The sequence below is a fragment of the Coffea arabica genome, chromosome 3e, assembly GCF_036785885.1.
Source record: "Coffea arabica cultivar ET-39 chromosome 3e, Coffea Arabica ET-39 HiFi, whole genome shotgun sequence".
Taxonomy (NCBI): Eukaryota; Viridiplantae; Streptophyta; class Magnoliopsida; order Gentianales; family Rubiaceae; genus Coffea; species Coffea arabica.
Window position 1 is genome coordinate 33,920,312 of NC_092315.1, and position 13,897 is coordinate 33,934,208.

General features: G+C 33.8%; 1 protein-coding gene and 1 long non-coding RNA gene across 4 annotated transcripts; one reads left to right on the plus strand and one right to left on the minus strand.

The window, feature by feature from the left end:
- Positions 1 to 826: 826 nt before the first annotated feature.
- LOC113736718 (uncharacterized) lies at positions 827 to 4,658 on the plus strand. Of its 3 annotated transcripts, none has more exons than XR_003459821.2 (4): positions 827 to 1,383; positions 1,762 to 1,821; positions 2,050 to 2,126; positions 2,219 to 4,612. It is a non-coding gene; the product is annotated as an uncharacterized lncRNA (long non-coding RNA). The 3 variants fall into 3 exon arrangements; XR_011842093.1 differs by lacking the exon at positions 1,762 to 1,821 and having other exon boundaries at positions 835 to 1,383; positions 2,219 to 2,474; positions 4,256 to 4,658; XR_003459822.2 differs by lacking the exon at positions 1,762 to 1,821 and having other exon boundaries at positions 836 to 1,383.
- A 1,562-nt stretch (positions 4,659 to 6,220) lies between these two features.
- Positions 6,221 to 10,487, minus strand: LOC113736720 (mediator of RNA polymerase II transcription subunit 6). Its single transcript, XM_027263798.2, has 6 exons — positions 10,349 to 10,487; positions 9,749 to 10,125; positions 8,912 to 9,086; positions 7,733 to 7,802; positions 7,238 to 7,347; positions 6,221 to 6,405 (listed from the first exon to the last, which is right to left on the minus strand). Exons 2-6 carry the CDS (start codon positions 9,994 to 9,996, stop codon positions 6,247 to 6,249), a joined length of 762 nt encoding a protein of 253 aa, XP_027119599.1. The 5' UTR covers positions 9,997 to 10,125; positions 10,349 to 10,487; the 3' UTR covers positions 6,221 to 6,246.
- Between the last annotated feature and the right edge of the window lie 3,410 nt (positions 10,488 to 13,897).

The following is a 13,897-nucleotide window of genomic DNA, read 5'->3' on the forward strand; positions in this document are numbered from 1 at the left end:
ATCCACCAAATTCTAGCCAAATATATCAAGATTTAAGCATACCAAGATCATTAAAGCATTTAATACCAAATTTTCATAAAACTTTCAAATCCACCATAAGTTTTCCATAAATACTATAAATCTATCAAGATCTAGTTCAAAATTACTTGAAAAGCAAAATAATAAAGTAGATTAGCCACTTTCCTCTTCAAAGCTCCAAACTCTAGCAAAATTAACCTAAGAAGATGGCAAGATCCACTCCTAAGAGTCTTTTTCTCTCAAGATCTTCCAATAGTTCAAGTAGATTGGTGAAAGGGAAGTTTGAATTTTCAAGAATTTCAAAAAGAGTGAAGTTTCTCTCTCTCTCTCCCTCTCTCAAATTTTCAGCTAACCAAGAGGAGAAAATGAAGGAATTTTGGTTGCTTTTGAGCTAAAATACTAGCCACAAGAAAGGTTTTTAAGTCAACTATGAATAGTGTCCTAAATAGTGTTTTCCACTTAAATTTCTTGCTATCAATCCTTAACTTTTCTAACCTTCTTTTAACTCTCAAAATTTTTCTTAACTTCACTAATATCTCAACTTATATTCTCCTAGGGTTTCGACCAAATTCCCTAATAAGTCATGAAATCAACAATTTTAAAGAAATTAATCACTCGAAAGTTAAAATAAACAAGCAAGAGAAACTCATTTATCACTTAACAAGTAAATCACTAAATGAATGCAAATTTTACACAAATATAATTTAAATAGAAATGCAAATAGTTGAGAAGTGAGAAAATAATTTTTCTAGGTCATCACCCATACACTTATTCTAATTCTAAAATTCTTTTTTGAATAAATCAATTAAATAGTATTATCAACTTTGAAAGAACAATTTTGTTCTGAAGATTCTGCCTTCCCCTTTGGACTTTCAATTGGATATGAGAATATAAGCAACTTTATATTGCAAGTTGTCCAAACATGCTTGTTTTCCAGGATATACAAGTTTTTTCTTCTAAGTTTCCGGTATTTTACTTGCTTGATCAGGCCAGATTATTGAAGAACTTGAGCACAGGATTGTAATGATCGAATCTTCATTAAGCAGGTTTGGAATGATGTTGGATTCTGTTCAGAGTAACATCATCCAAGTCAATGAAGGAACAAACGAATTGGTGTTTGAGGATAAGCATTCAATTCTACTACCTCCTTGTGTTTCTGTATTTTGTGCGGACCAGATCCATGGAGCTTTACATGTTCTTTAACTTTCATTTTTATGACTTTTATTACCTGTTGATGACTAAAACATTCAGCTGCCCAAACTTCTTCTTCACTTTTCAGGCACTTAATTCAATCAATTACCAGCAAAAAGAAACACTACAGAATTTTCTTGAGAGGGGTAAAGAGTTCAGAGCTTCATCACGGCGGTAAGTCTGGCACTTTTGCTTTTGTTCTATACAAAAATTCTTCCTTTTGAAAATTTCCCCATTTCTCGGATTGCTATATGTTGTTTAATTGTGAATTTCAGTAGTTTACCGAGTACCTTTTGAGTTTATACAATTCCACCACAGAAGTTCAGTTTATAAAGAAATTGTCTGTACATTGTTCTAGATAACAGCATATTTGCATACTATTTTTTCATCAGTTTTTTGGCATTTTGTTCAATCATTTAGGCAAATGTTCAATTAGTTCGTTTTAATTTTATATAGTTGGTAATCTTCTGCAATATCAGATGAATTTCAAGTCTTGGGCTCTTTAATTTGCTTAAGGACAGTTTGCCTGACTCAGATTTTTTTTCCCTGCAGTTATGTCCTTTTTTTAGCATAGGTAATGTTTTATTTGGATTGTTACAAGTTTTTGCAGAGGTAATAGATTCTCTTTTCTTCTTCTTTTTCTTCTTGACATATCTGCTCCCGTACTCAACAGAAAGAAAAACTAAAGAATCTTCTTCCCCATCTTTAGATTATCTCTTCATAGCTGTCATGCGTGTGCCTGATTTGATAGTTAGCAGATGTCCTATTCATTTCTTTCTTGAAGTTTAGACTATAATTATCAGACTGGATTGATAAGAATACAAACGAAAACCTATGCAGGTCACTTATTGCCAGCTTGTCAACTGCAAATCGCTATAAATCTGAACATTTGAAGAGACCAGAAAATTGTGCCATGGGTGAGTATTTTTTCTGTTTCTGTTTCTTTCTCCATTTATAGTTATATTCTCGTGGTCTGATCTTTCACTTTATGACGGATTCTCCTCCTAAGCCTAAGACTTTGCTTTGGTCGAGCCAATGAATTCCCTCTGCCACTAGCTTATAAAATGAAGCCACCCACGTTATCCTTGCTACGCTACATCAAAGGCTGGTGTGAAAGACTTCCTCGCTTCATTCTAAACCAATATCAGGGACGTGGGGGACTCCAGTTAGAACAAAAAAATATCGAAGATGAAGAGTAAAGTTAAGCCTTTGCTGCTATCAGAACAATTCACTGCAGATGGACGCGGAGTACGCTTCCACTATAGGTATTGGTGGAGCTTTTGTAATGTAAGTTGTAGTTAGGCTGCATTGAAGAATTAATCTGTTCCGTTGGTATCTGGGCAGTTGAAAATGTTTGGCCTGTAAGAAAATGTTCTCTATTGCTGTACTTTTCCTCCATCTGCTGACAATCTACTATCAAAAGGAGATGATGAGTGTGTATGTATGCAAGTTTTCTGCAGGAGGAATTAGGTGTGATGTCAAAAGCTCTGAATCCACTTGAAATTGATCAAAACATGCTTCAGGGATAACGAGAAAGCATATTTTCAGGCTCCTTTTCCATCATTTATGTCTTCATTGGTCTTGATTCTCCATCTTTTGTACTTCTTATGTTCAGGTTTTAATAAACTCTACTTGAGTTAGTTGGCCTGCTTAATATTGCAAAATGACTGCTTTGCTGCTCCATTTTTTAACGTCTTAGTTGTATCTATGTGTATTCAATAGTGGACTATTTCTCACATTCTTTTTCACTTCTGAAATTTGTTGGAAACAAAAAACAAAAATTGTTCTTTTTGGAAAAGGAATCATATCCTAAATGGAGTTCATTTTGTTGTCTTTTAGCTACTGATTGATTTTAATGACAACTTTCAGATTTATTGGACAATTTAAGACCACTAGTTTTAGATAATAATAAAAGTATAGTGCCACGAAAATTCAAGACATTAGTTAGAAGATTTTAGAATCAAAACAGGGAGAAATAAGGAACATCATAGGTTTTTTGCAATATGACGATACAATTTTAGTTTTTTTAGATGCATCTTAGGCTTTAAGTTGATTGCCGTATCTTGGCAAGGCAACCCTGATGGCATTTAAGGTTCATTTTTCCCCTTCAAATGCAACTGGATCTGCAGCCATGGCGATACCCTCATCTCTGCCTGACTTTTGATAACAGACATAAGCCTTACTTTAAACTGTCATAAGCAGCTCCACATGCATCTGAGGCCAAGAATGTGTACAAAAAATTTGTGGTCTTTTGTTTTTGTTATTTGTATTTTCAGTTGTTAAAGTTGAGGATTTTGGCTGGTTTCTTGACTCCGAGTGAGGGGTTCTTGCATGTGCAAAAGCCTAGGAATTTTGTGTTTTAGAATTCTGATTATCAGGTGAGTCAATAAAGTTCTGGTTTTTCATTTTGTATTTTTTCTTTTTTTTTCCCGTTTTACAAATTTTGCTCAAAGTTAAAATTTGATTGCTATTGAAGGATTGATTGAGGTATAGCAAGTTGACATTTCTTACGTTGTGTAATAATCTTTGCTTAGGGAAAGATGTGTGTGTGTGTGTGTGTGTTCTAATCTTGGACTAAAATGTTCGCAGTTTGAACTAAAATGTATGTACGTTTGCTGCATAGAGGAAGTGATGATTAATCAATTGAGTGAGGGAGAATAGTCTGGGAATTATGTGCTATTCACAGTTTGCTTTTTAATCTGCAGCTGTATTATTTTTGTCAAACTATGTGGCTTTGGATATTACTGTGAATTTGAGAAAATAGACATTATTGCTTGGTCTTGGTTCATATTTTAAGTTTGGGGGTGAATTTGTTGCAATATTTATCAATGCAGTTGACGTAAGGTGTATTGATACACACGCACGCACACACACACTCACACTTGCACTTGTATTTGTGCTTCTCTGGATTGGCTCAGCTTATGAAAATTATTCTTGAATTCACCATAAAACTATTTCATCATAATGTTTGGTAATGTAAGTTTTGCTCATTAGTTCATTGAGAAAACTGTGCTTGAAAGTCCTTATTCTCAAGTTGGTAGTGCAGAAGTATGTCTCCTTTTTCGCCAACTAGCTACTACCTATTGGAAGTCCTCGTGCGATCGCTGTGCATTGAGCTTGTTGGATATTCATGATGTTTGAACACCCTAAAGTTGGTGCTTATGTGATATCCATGATGCCGTTCGATGAGGATGTGCATTCATACTACGTTGGAACATCGTCTGCCATGCGAGTTTTCTTCTACGAGCCATCCTTTACCGCCCAACAGAAAGAGTTTACAAGTATCGAAAGCTAATGATGTACAAGTAGCAGGTCTCGCTTTGTTTAATTTGAAGTAAACATGATGAATACTTGGTGTTCTTTATGTAAAAGTAAATGCATTATCACTCTAAGTTTTTGGATAGCTAATTTTTTGTATAAATAGAAGTATTGAGTCTTTTACTTGCAAAGCCTCTTTTTTTTTTTGGATAGGAGGTAGATAGCCTCTTCACAAACAAATAATAGACATTCTCTGACTGGCATCACAATCAACCTCTGAATGTTTGAAAAACATGACTTGGCTTATTTGGTTCTCGAACTGATATATAGAATGCAATGAATAATTTCTTTTGTGATAATATCATCGACAAAATAAATTTTTCTGTTGAAGTAGCTGTTTTCTGCACCATTGCTTCATGGTAAAAGTTAGGGGTGGCAATTCGGGTCAAATCAGGTTGGCGGGTCGGGTTCGGGTCAACCCGCCAAAAAATCTGTTGACCCGAACCCGACCCGCCAACCCGTTACGGGTCAGGTATGCTGACCCGAACCCGATAATTTCAGGTTGACGGGTTGGCGGGTCGACCCGAAATGACCCGAAACTTAATTTTAATTTATTAATTTATCACTGTAATTTCTAATAAAATCAATTTCTCACAAAACTAATTACATAATCAAGTAATAAAAATTTAAATAAATAATTCCAAACCAAATCTAAAATAAATTAAACACCGTAAAAGTGTTTTATCCCAAACAAAATATAAAATAAATTAAAACAATATAAAAGTAAAAAATAATATAATATATTATTTGTTCAAATATAATAATTTCAACTTCACACAAATTAAATAAATTCATTTAGGATTAAGTAATTAATGCCTTTGAAAAAAAGAATAACTTAGTTTAGTTAGATAAAATTATTTTTATGTTTATTAAATTATTTTTAATTCGTAAACGGGTCATATCGGGTCATATCAGGTCACCACGGGTTGACCTGAAATCGACCTGTTTTCTTTTCGGGTTCATCGGGTCCAACCCGATTCTGACCCGAATTCCCGAAACCTCAACCCAAACCCATTAATTTCGTATTAGGTTCGTGTCGTGTTTTCAGGTCGTGTCGAAAATTGACACCCCTAGTAAAAGTAATTCTTTGCTGAAATAGAGCACTCTGCCAGGATTTTGGAGGCAAGCGTCTGATTTTTCCTCTTCATTCCCTGTTTGTCTAAATGCATTATCACTCCAATCATTATTCTTCGATTTTTTCCACCCTTTTTAATTTAACGGCACATAATTTCTCTTTGGTGGACACTTTATAATCCTCAAACTATGCGCAGCATGGTTTTCACCTCCTAGTTTTATTAAAGGAAAAAAAAAAGACAGTTACCACGTTTTATAGTTGCATGGGAACAAATGTAACCCTAATACCTTGCACAGTTGCACCAGCCCAGCATCCCCGGAAAGTGATACTTCAACATATTTCAGCAAAGACAAATTCAAATAATCCACCATGGTCTGAAGGCGCATTTCAAAAACATAGTCAAATAAATTGATAAATAATAACATATCATCTAATATTATCTTACAGAAGTACTCTTCTTGGTGGCACCAATCTCTGGTACTCTTGTACCAAATATCACACGTGAAGAGGAAGAAGTGTGTGCCTGCATGCGCGTGTGAATGCGTGAGGAGCAAAACTACAGTTAATATGAAGGGTTAAGGATAGTTTACTAGATTAAACTAACTAATTTAGGATTGCTTTTGGTATATGCGTCTGTGTCCTCTCTACAATTTCACCCTTTTAGATGGGCCTTGGTCTATAATGGGATCTAAGGTAGCTGTTTGAAGTTCTGCTTGTTGGTCTTCGGAACCTTTCTCTCCTTCTGCAGTTGTTGGGGGAGTATAACCCTCTGGAAAAGCAGGTGCTGGAGGGGCTGCTGGTAGCTGCAAAATTGGAATAAACAACATTTTAGTACTAGAAATGCTTTAAACCTAAAGAAAACTCTTGAATAATATGTTTAGTCATGTTGTTGAATATGTGTGTCAAAGAAGATTGCTGTACATATTTAAATCTAAATGGTAGCAAAAACGTATCAACGCCTTATGATGTATTGCATATACAAGCATGGCTATAAATTTTTATAACACTAAACTTCACCAAGCTGACAAGAATCTGTCTGCTGCATTATTCATTTACAACTTAAAATAGGGTTTGTCATGAGATTTACCTGCAATACTTTTTCATAAATCTAAAAAATATGTTTCTAAGGTGCAAGATACTTGCCAAGAGTCTGAATTCAAGCAACTGAAACTTGTTACCGTAACTTTTGTTACAATAGATATTCACTCTTTTTATTCAACTCTCCTCTATCCTTTCCTCATAAGTCCCATGTTTGTCAAACTAAGTTTTCATACTTTTTAACATCTCACTCACTCATTGTGCTCCTTTAGTACTATAACACCACGAGTCACCAGTACAGTTGCAAAAGAGAAGAAATATTCAAATCTTGCCAAAACACACAAAATTTTTTAAAAAAATGACTTTTCCGATTTAATATATTTGCCCAACACATTTTATGCATTAGATGCTTTTCATGGAAGCAAATGTTTCATGTCCATTTAGCATTCCCCATCAGCAGAGCCATAAAAGTAAATGTTCAGGCACTACAGATAACTGTAATTCCCATTAACATACTGATCCCTTTCAAGCTAGACACGAGTGATTATCATGAACAATGAGGCATGTATAATCTGTGTTCAAACACGCATAGATTACCTTGCGTTGTAGTGATGCAAGAATGTGATCTACCCGCTTAATTTCTTTGAAGTCAATAGTCTCTTTAGAAGCCTTTGATTCAGATGCAGTTGTCTCATTTTCAGCATCAACTGCATCAACACATTACAAGAATTCAACGGAAATGGCAATCCCCATAAACTACCAAGCAGGTCCATTATAACTGAAAAAGTGAAGATAATAGATGAAATGGTAACTTACTACTAAATTCTAAAAAATATGTGCCAAAATTATGCAGAACGATTTCAAAGATTAGCTAAGCAAAAATCTAGCCACTAATGCCACTTAATCACAGGATTTTGTAGTGTCGCAAGACCACAGTGCTGACATAGTTCAGACCTCAGAAGGGGAGTAAATTGCTAAAAGATTCCTAGAAGAATTATATACTGATTATTCCATCTGAGTTTCCAGATTCCAAATGATTAACACAACAAGCATCTTATACCATCAAATGTAGAAAGATAAATGCCAAGATACCATATCCAATCTTTTCCAATTTTGAGGCTACAGTATTGAAGGCTTTTGATATATGATACAGTGCCCGTCCCTGCCACATGAGTAAACAACTGGATTTAAGATGGTATTGAAAAAGGGGGAAGAATAAATATATTCATAAGGTTACAATATACAGTACAAACTTAAAAATCATCAATCAAAATCCACAATAATATGCTATGACAATTTCAGACTGACACATTGAAAACTTGTAGCTTTTCCTCAGTCAATGGAAAAAACATGCAACTAGTAATAACTTGTAGCTTCTCCTCAGTCAAAGAATAAAGGGTGGATGCTATGACTCGCTTACATAGTGTGCAATGGCTATGGTAAATTATATCGTAAGAGAATCAAATGGAGATGGCATATACTATACACATAACACTAGAATGAGACCTCCATAGTGGGAGGTGGATAGGGCAATTCCTAAATCTGCATAACTAACAAAAAGAAAGAACAAACAGTCATAATTCATTACAACTGAAAACATGAAAAAAATTTATCCAAGAACTACCAATCCCGCCATGCAGGTGGTTTAAACCTATACTAAATCCAAAAATAGGAAGCAAGATTCTCAGTGGAAAAAATCACAGCCCAAATTAACAAAATAATGTTGTATTTCAATTAATTGCGAGTTACTCTGAATGCATGAGAGGCAAGTCTGGCATGGGCTCAACATATGTAACCTAGAGTAACATGACAGAGGTGTTCCTGAATGTGTGCAACTGCAACATCAACTTGGGAACAAGTAATATCAAGAATTACACCACGGTAGCCAGCAAACTACAAAATATTTAAGTGAAACACAGGTATAGCCATTTATAAAGCAGATACTTGAAAGTTTATGTGCTCCAATCTTTGCAAGCTCTCCAAACCAAATGTGACTAAAAGATTTTGTTTTTTCCAGTTTTTGCATAATTCAGAAAAAGGAAAGGAACACTACCCCCCTCGCTTCACTCTCCGCTATCAAGCACAGCCTCAGGACAAAATGTTAAAAGAAGAATACATGTCCAAACCAATCAAAAATCTCATCCAACTGGATAACAGAAACTCAAGAACAGTTTCCAAATGAATGAATTTGCATAAGTTGCCACAATTGCAAGATCATTGCTTCATACATTTACCAACAAAAAAACAAGATAATAGCTAAAAGATACTAACAAGTCGAGATGCAAACACATTGCAAAGCTGAGGAGCTTGGTATATTGACCCATCCAGGACATAATAAGTGAGCATCGGGATTACTTTCTCAGGGCCATCCCTCTTTTGTTTACGGATGACAAAAAGATGGGGCTCCATAGCTTCACTTAAGGTGTACTCTGTACCCGTCATTTTCCTGCATAGCGACAAGCACACTATATAGTCATACAAGGGATTTGTCATGTTCCTCACCGCTTCTGGTTATGCTTAAACTTAAAAATATTGCCCTGCTTTTCCTCAAAATATCAATAGTGCTTCATACCTGCAAGCTTTCCTAGACTATAAAATGAGATATAAGGAATAAAATTACCAATCAACATACAGTTGCCAAAAGCATCATTTTTAACTAGGTCATCTACATCTCATGCACTTAGCTTCTTCAACCGGGCACTCATTGCTGACCATGTTTAAATTTCACATCCAAATTCAAAAAAGGAAAAGATACTCAGGGAAAAAGAATAATTGGAAGGAACGAAAGAAAAAGAAGCTAACCAACAAAACCTCAACGCTGATTCAAATCACCAACCAATTTATAAACAACTTTTCTCTCTCCAACAATTTAAACATAATTAACATCAATTATTCCCCAGCTCCCCATCAAATATTAAGACTAACAAATAGGGAATCCACAGACTAAAATCTGTACATTCTAAAATAACCAAGCCGCGTATCAACCAAACATGACATCCAAAACCAATTAAAGAGCCAATCAAATTATCAACACTTATTCTAGACATGGGTTAGGGAGTGCGGGATTGAGAGACAGAGACAGAGACGGAGAGAGAGGAAGAAGCTTACGAGAGATGGGAGGCATCAAGGGGGTGAATGGAGCGTAGACGGAGCTGTTCATTGTTGCAAGTCCACTCATAGAATGGCGAGAGAGCAAAGTAATCGAAGACTAAGTTTCGGTCAAGAGGGTAGGTGTTCAGCCATAGCTGGTCCCTGAAGCATATTCCGGTCATGTCCGTCCCCGGAAGTGGTGGAGCTGGGGGTGCTACTCCGTCAATGTTCGCGCTCCCCGCTGGTGCACTCGGCGTCGCAGCCATCTTTTCCTACTCCCAAGTCTCAATTGGTTTAGGCAGAATTTCTTCCACTTTCCCGTTCAAACAAACGCCTTTCTTGTTCTACTGACGAAAGACCGGTTGGCATAGGCAATGTGGGCCCAATACAGTCACCTAAAAAAAAAAAAGGAATACACTAACAAAAAAATTGAAGCAATGACACTTTAGGGGGCAAAAAAAGCACAAAAACGAATAGAGCATGGTCTGTATCTCCTTGTCCTTGTAACATTGGTTTTAATACCATTTTTTAACTTGATTTTCGATTTAAACAATGTCAACTTCAATAAACATGAAACCAAATATTTAAAGTGAAAACATAAAGAATCAGGACACTAACCAAGTTACGAGATAATGAACGAAGACCCCGTTGAGCTTTGCCAGAGGCATTTCCTGTCCACAGATGAGAGAAAGGAAGAGTCGATTCAAATTGAGGGGGCCAAATATACGGATGGAGATAGGGAGAGGAGGAGAATTGGTGGAGCAAAAGAGGATTTGTGGGCGGAGGAGTGGCGGAGAAAGAGAAAGCGAGGAGGAGTTGTGCGATCAATAAAAGTAGCTAGTAAGGAGAATGAAATGTCTTGCCCTACCGAATGTATTTTATCCATTTTTTATGTCCCAACATAATTGATTTCTGTCTGGATATATTTCTCATTTCATTCATAAAGGCCTTTGAATTAATATTATGCTTCTCACTACATTATCTTGTATTTGTGTTTTTCGTTATTATTAAAAGCTATTAATAAATCTTTATCCTTTGATTAAATTACCTATTACAAGGAATTAATCCCCATGTGGGATATGTAATTAATTTATCATTTGATTCGTAAAGTTTTGAATAAATATTTGTTCCCGTCATTAAATTACAGTATTATAGAAGGAATTAATGTGTACGTTAAAAAAATTATCGTTTATATTATTCTTATTAATTATTAAATGTCCAATAATTATTTGGATAAAAAGTTTATTGTTGTGATTAATATATTTAGACAATTAGTTTGTTTTTGGTGTAGTTTATATTATTCTTATTATTAAATGAGGCATTATTGTTTCCACAAAATGTTTATCCTTCTGATTAAATTACTTCATATAAATAATTAGTTTGTTTCAAAATTAAATAATTTAGGTTTTATATCATTTTCATTGAATGTAATGTCATTTTCATTATTAATTTAGTAAATTATTTTTGTTTACTTTTCATTAAAAAATAGCATGATGGTTATCATTATAATTTTTAAATAATAATGCTTTCCCTATTAAATTATTTGGTCTAAACAAATTATTACTAACTTTGAATTATCTTTTGATTTTTTTAAATGGAGAAAATATTAAAGAAGAGTGCTAATGTCATTTTCTTTTGGAGTAAGTCATTCTTCAGCAAAAAATTGTATCTTATTGAACCCACTTTTCTTTTAGAAGCTGCCATTTCATACTAACTACTTCCTAAGAATAATGGTCATCATGATCATGCACTTTTTTTTTTAAGAAAACACAGCATTCATTCACTCATTCAAACCTTTAATTACAGCATTCAATGAGAGCACATTCTTAATATACTATAATTTTTCACATTAATTAAACACAATTCTTTTTAAATATCAATGCATTTTTCCACAATTCTTCTTCTTTCACCTTTTTTCAGTTAAAATGTTTCCATCCATCCATTCTCTATTGTATGATTTCAATATTTTGATCATTCTTTACCAAATACTCTATCAGAAATCTATTCTTATGTAATTTAAATACTTGTTAATTTGAACACACCATATCTGCTATATATATTCAATATAAATCGAAATTATTTCCCCAATAAACAATCCTTGTTTAAACTTCCAAAATATTCTCCTACTACTTAATCCGGAAAAACAAAAACACACTTATACATCCAAACCCATTCTTAACATAATTACACTTAATCTTGGGCACTATAATATATGCAAAACTATGCATAGCACGGTTTTACCGCCTCTTAGTAATATAACAAATTGGCAGTTGCAAGGATGAAATCATTCAAATTATGTACATTCATAATTTTAGAATTGAAGGCATAGCATTTGAATCGTATGAATGCACACAAAAGCTGAGAAGAATTAGAGAGCACAAGAAATTATAGAAGAATTTTTCTTTTTGTTTTGGATCAATGATACATTTTGAACAAGAAATTTTCTATCATAACATTCACAATGCAGTTAAATGGACCAAATTATCCAAAGCATGTACATTTGATTGAAGCCATAATGTTTGAATCATATGAATGCACATGAAAGCTGAGATGATTTAGAGAGCACAAGAAAATATAGAGAATTTTTTGTTAGTTTGAATCAATGATACATTTTATCCGAACAAATGTCTATCAAAGATAATAATTACAATATAGTTTCTCATTTCCATAAAGATCATGATCTTAAACCTTTCTTTCATCAATTTGACTTCAACCACTTTCTTTCATCAGTCTAATTTATAACCAACCTAAACCGAAGCATTACAAGTGCTAAATCCAATAGTGATAGTAACCAATTCAACAGGTCACATTCAAATAGCATTGGTACCTGAGGAAGAAAATGAAAGGGAAAAAAATGGAAAACGACAATCAATCCATGAGGTCATGATCTTGCAAAGGTTTCCATGAGTAGATTGTCTTTTTATTCTAAAAATATACTCCATCTAGAAAGGGACAAAATACAAAAAAGAATTACAAACAGTATAACATGAACTGGCTTTATCCATGCAAAAGGTTTGAAATAGTACATCTCACGATATGCTTGTTTTGCATATTTCCATGTTTTTGGTTGGAAATGTTAAAACCTAAGAACCAATAAATCAAGGTGCGAAGTAAAATTTGTCAAAGCAGTGAAAAAATATTTTTGTAACTACAGGGTCTTTTAAGTTTCAAATTTAGAACTCCAAATCCCAAACTACATGTAGATTTTACTTCCCATCTTTTTAGTTCATTTACAATTTGTTGGATCACCAAATAAGCAGGTGAATTTTGAGGTTGTAAGAAACTCGTGATTCTTTCTTCCCAAAGCCAACCTCCTGTTCAAATTCATAAAGGACCCTTTCTTTTATAGGCTAAGGTTCCGTTTGATAAAACTGAATCTGAATTCTGAAGTCTGAATTCTGAAATCTGAATACTGAAACAATTAATTTGCTGAATTTTAAGCACTGAAAAAAATATATGAATGTCTGAATTTTAATGCTAAACCTATTTATACTGTTTGCTAAATATTTATAGCTGAATGCTTAATAAGTTTAATTTGACAATTTTGCCCTTATATCCTTTCATTCAAAAAAGAAATAGAATCTATGATTTAATTAGTTTAAAATTGTTAGGTATGAAAATGACAATATTTATTTTTAAATCAAATTAATATAAAATATGAAATATATTATATGATGAGTATGGAGAAGATGTGAAAGTCATTAAAAGGGAGAAAAGAGAAACTAAAAATCGTTAGATAGAGAATATTATGTTGTTTAATTAGATAAGAATTTTGAACATAATTAACAAACAAGGGTAGATTTGGTAGATAAGATAAGGTAGCTGAAGTAATTTTATTGATTCTTATCAGAATTAAGCATTCAGTTAGGATTCTTGTGCTGAAAAAAATACACACAGGTTCAGCACTACTTAACAAGTTCAGCAAATAGATTTTCATTTATCAAACACTCAAAACATCTAAATGTCTGAAAAAATTCAGATTCAGCACTTTTTTATGTTATCAAACAGACCCAAACCAACACCATGTTAAGTGCTACTGCCAAACATACATCCCACTGTACAACGAAAAATTTGACAAGGCCATACACCTTATAATTTTACATCACAAGCCTCCAAATTATGACAATATTGAGATAACTAATAAAAAAAATTAGCTTCTTGAAAAAC

What these genes read in the sequence shown, in the direction of transcription:
- LOC113736720 (XM_027263798.2), bottom strand. Translation starts at nt 9,996, where the DNA reads ATGGCTGCGACGCCGAGTGCACCAGCGGGGAGCGCGAACATTGACGGA. An exon ending in ATGTGTTTGCATCTCGACTT is followed by an intron (nt 7,803 to 8,911) that starts GTTAGTATCTTT and finishes CTCATGTGGCAG; the next exon opens with GGACGGGCACTGTATCATAT. An exon ending in ATTGGAAAAGATTGGATATG is followed by an intron (nt 7,348 to 7,732) that starts GTATCTTGGCAT and finishes GTGTTGATGCAG; the next exon opens with TTGATGCTGAAAATGAGACA.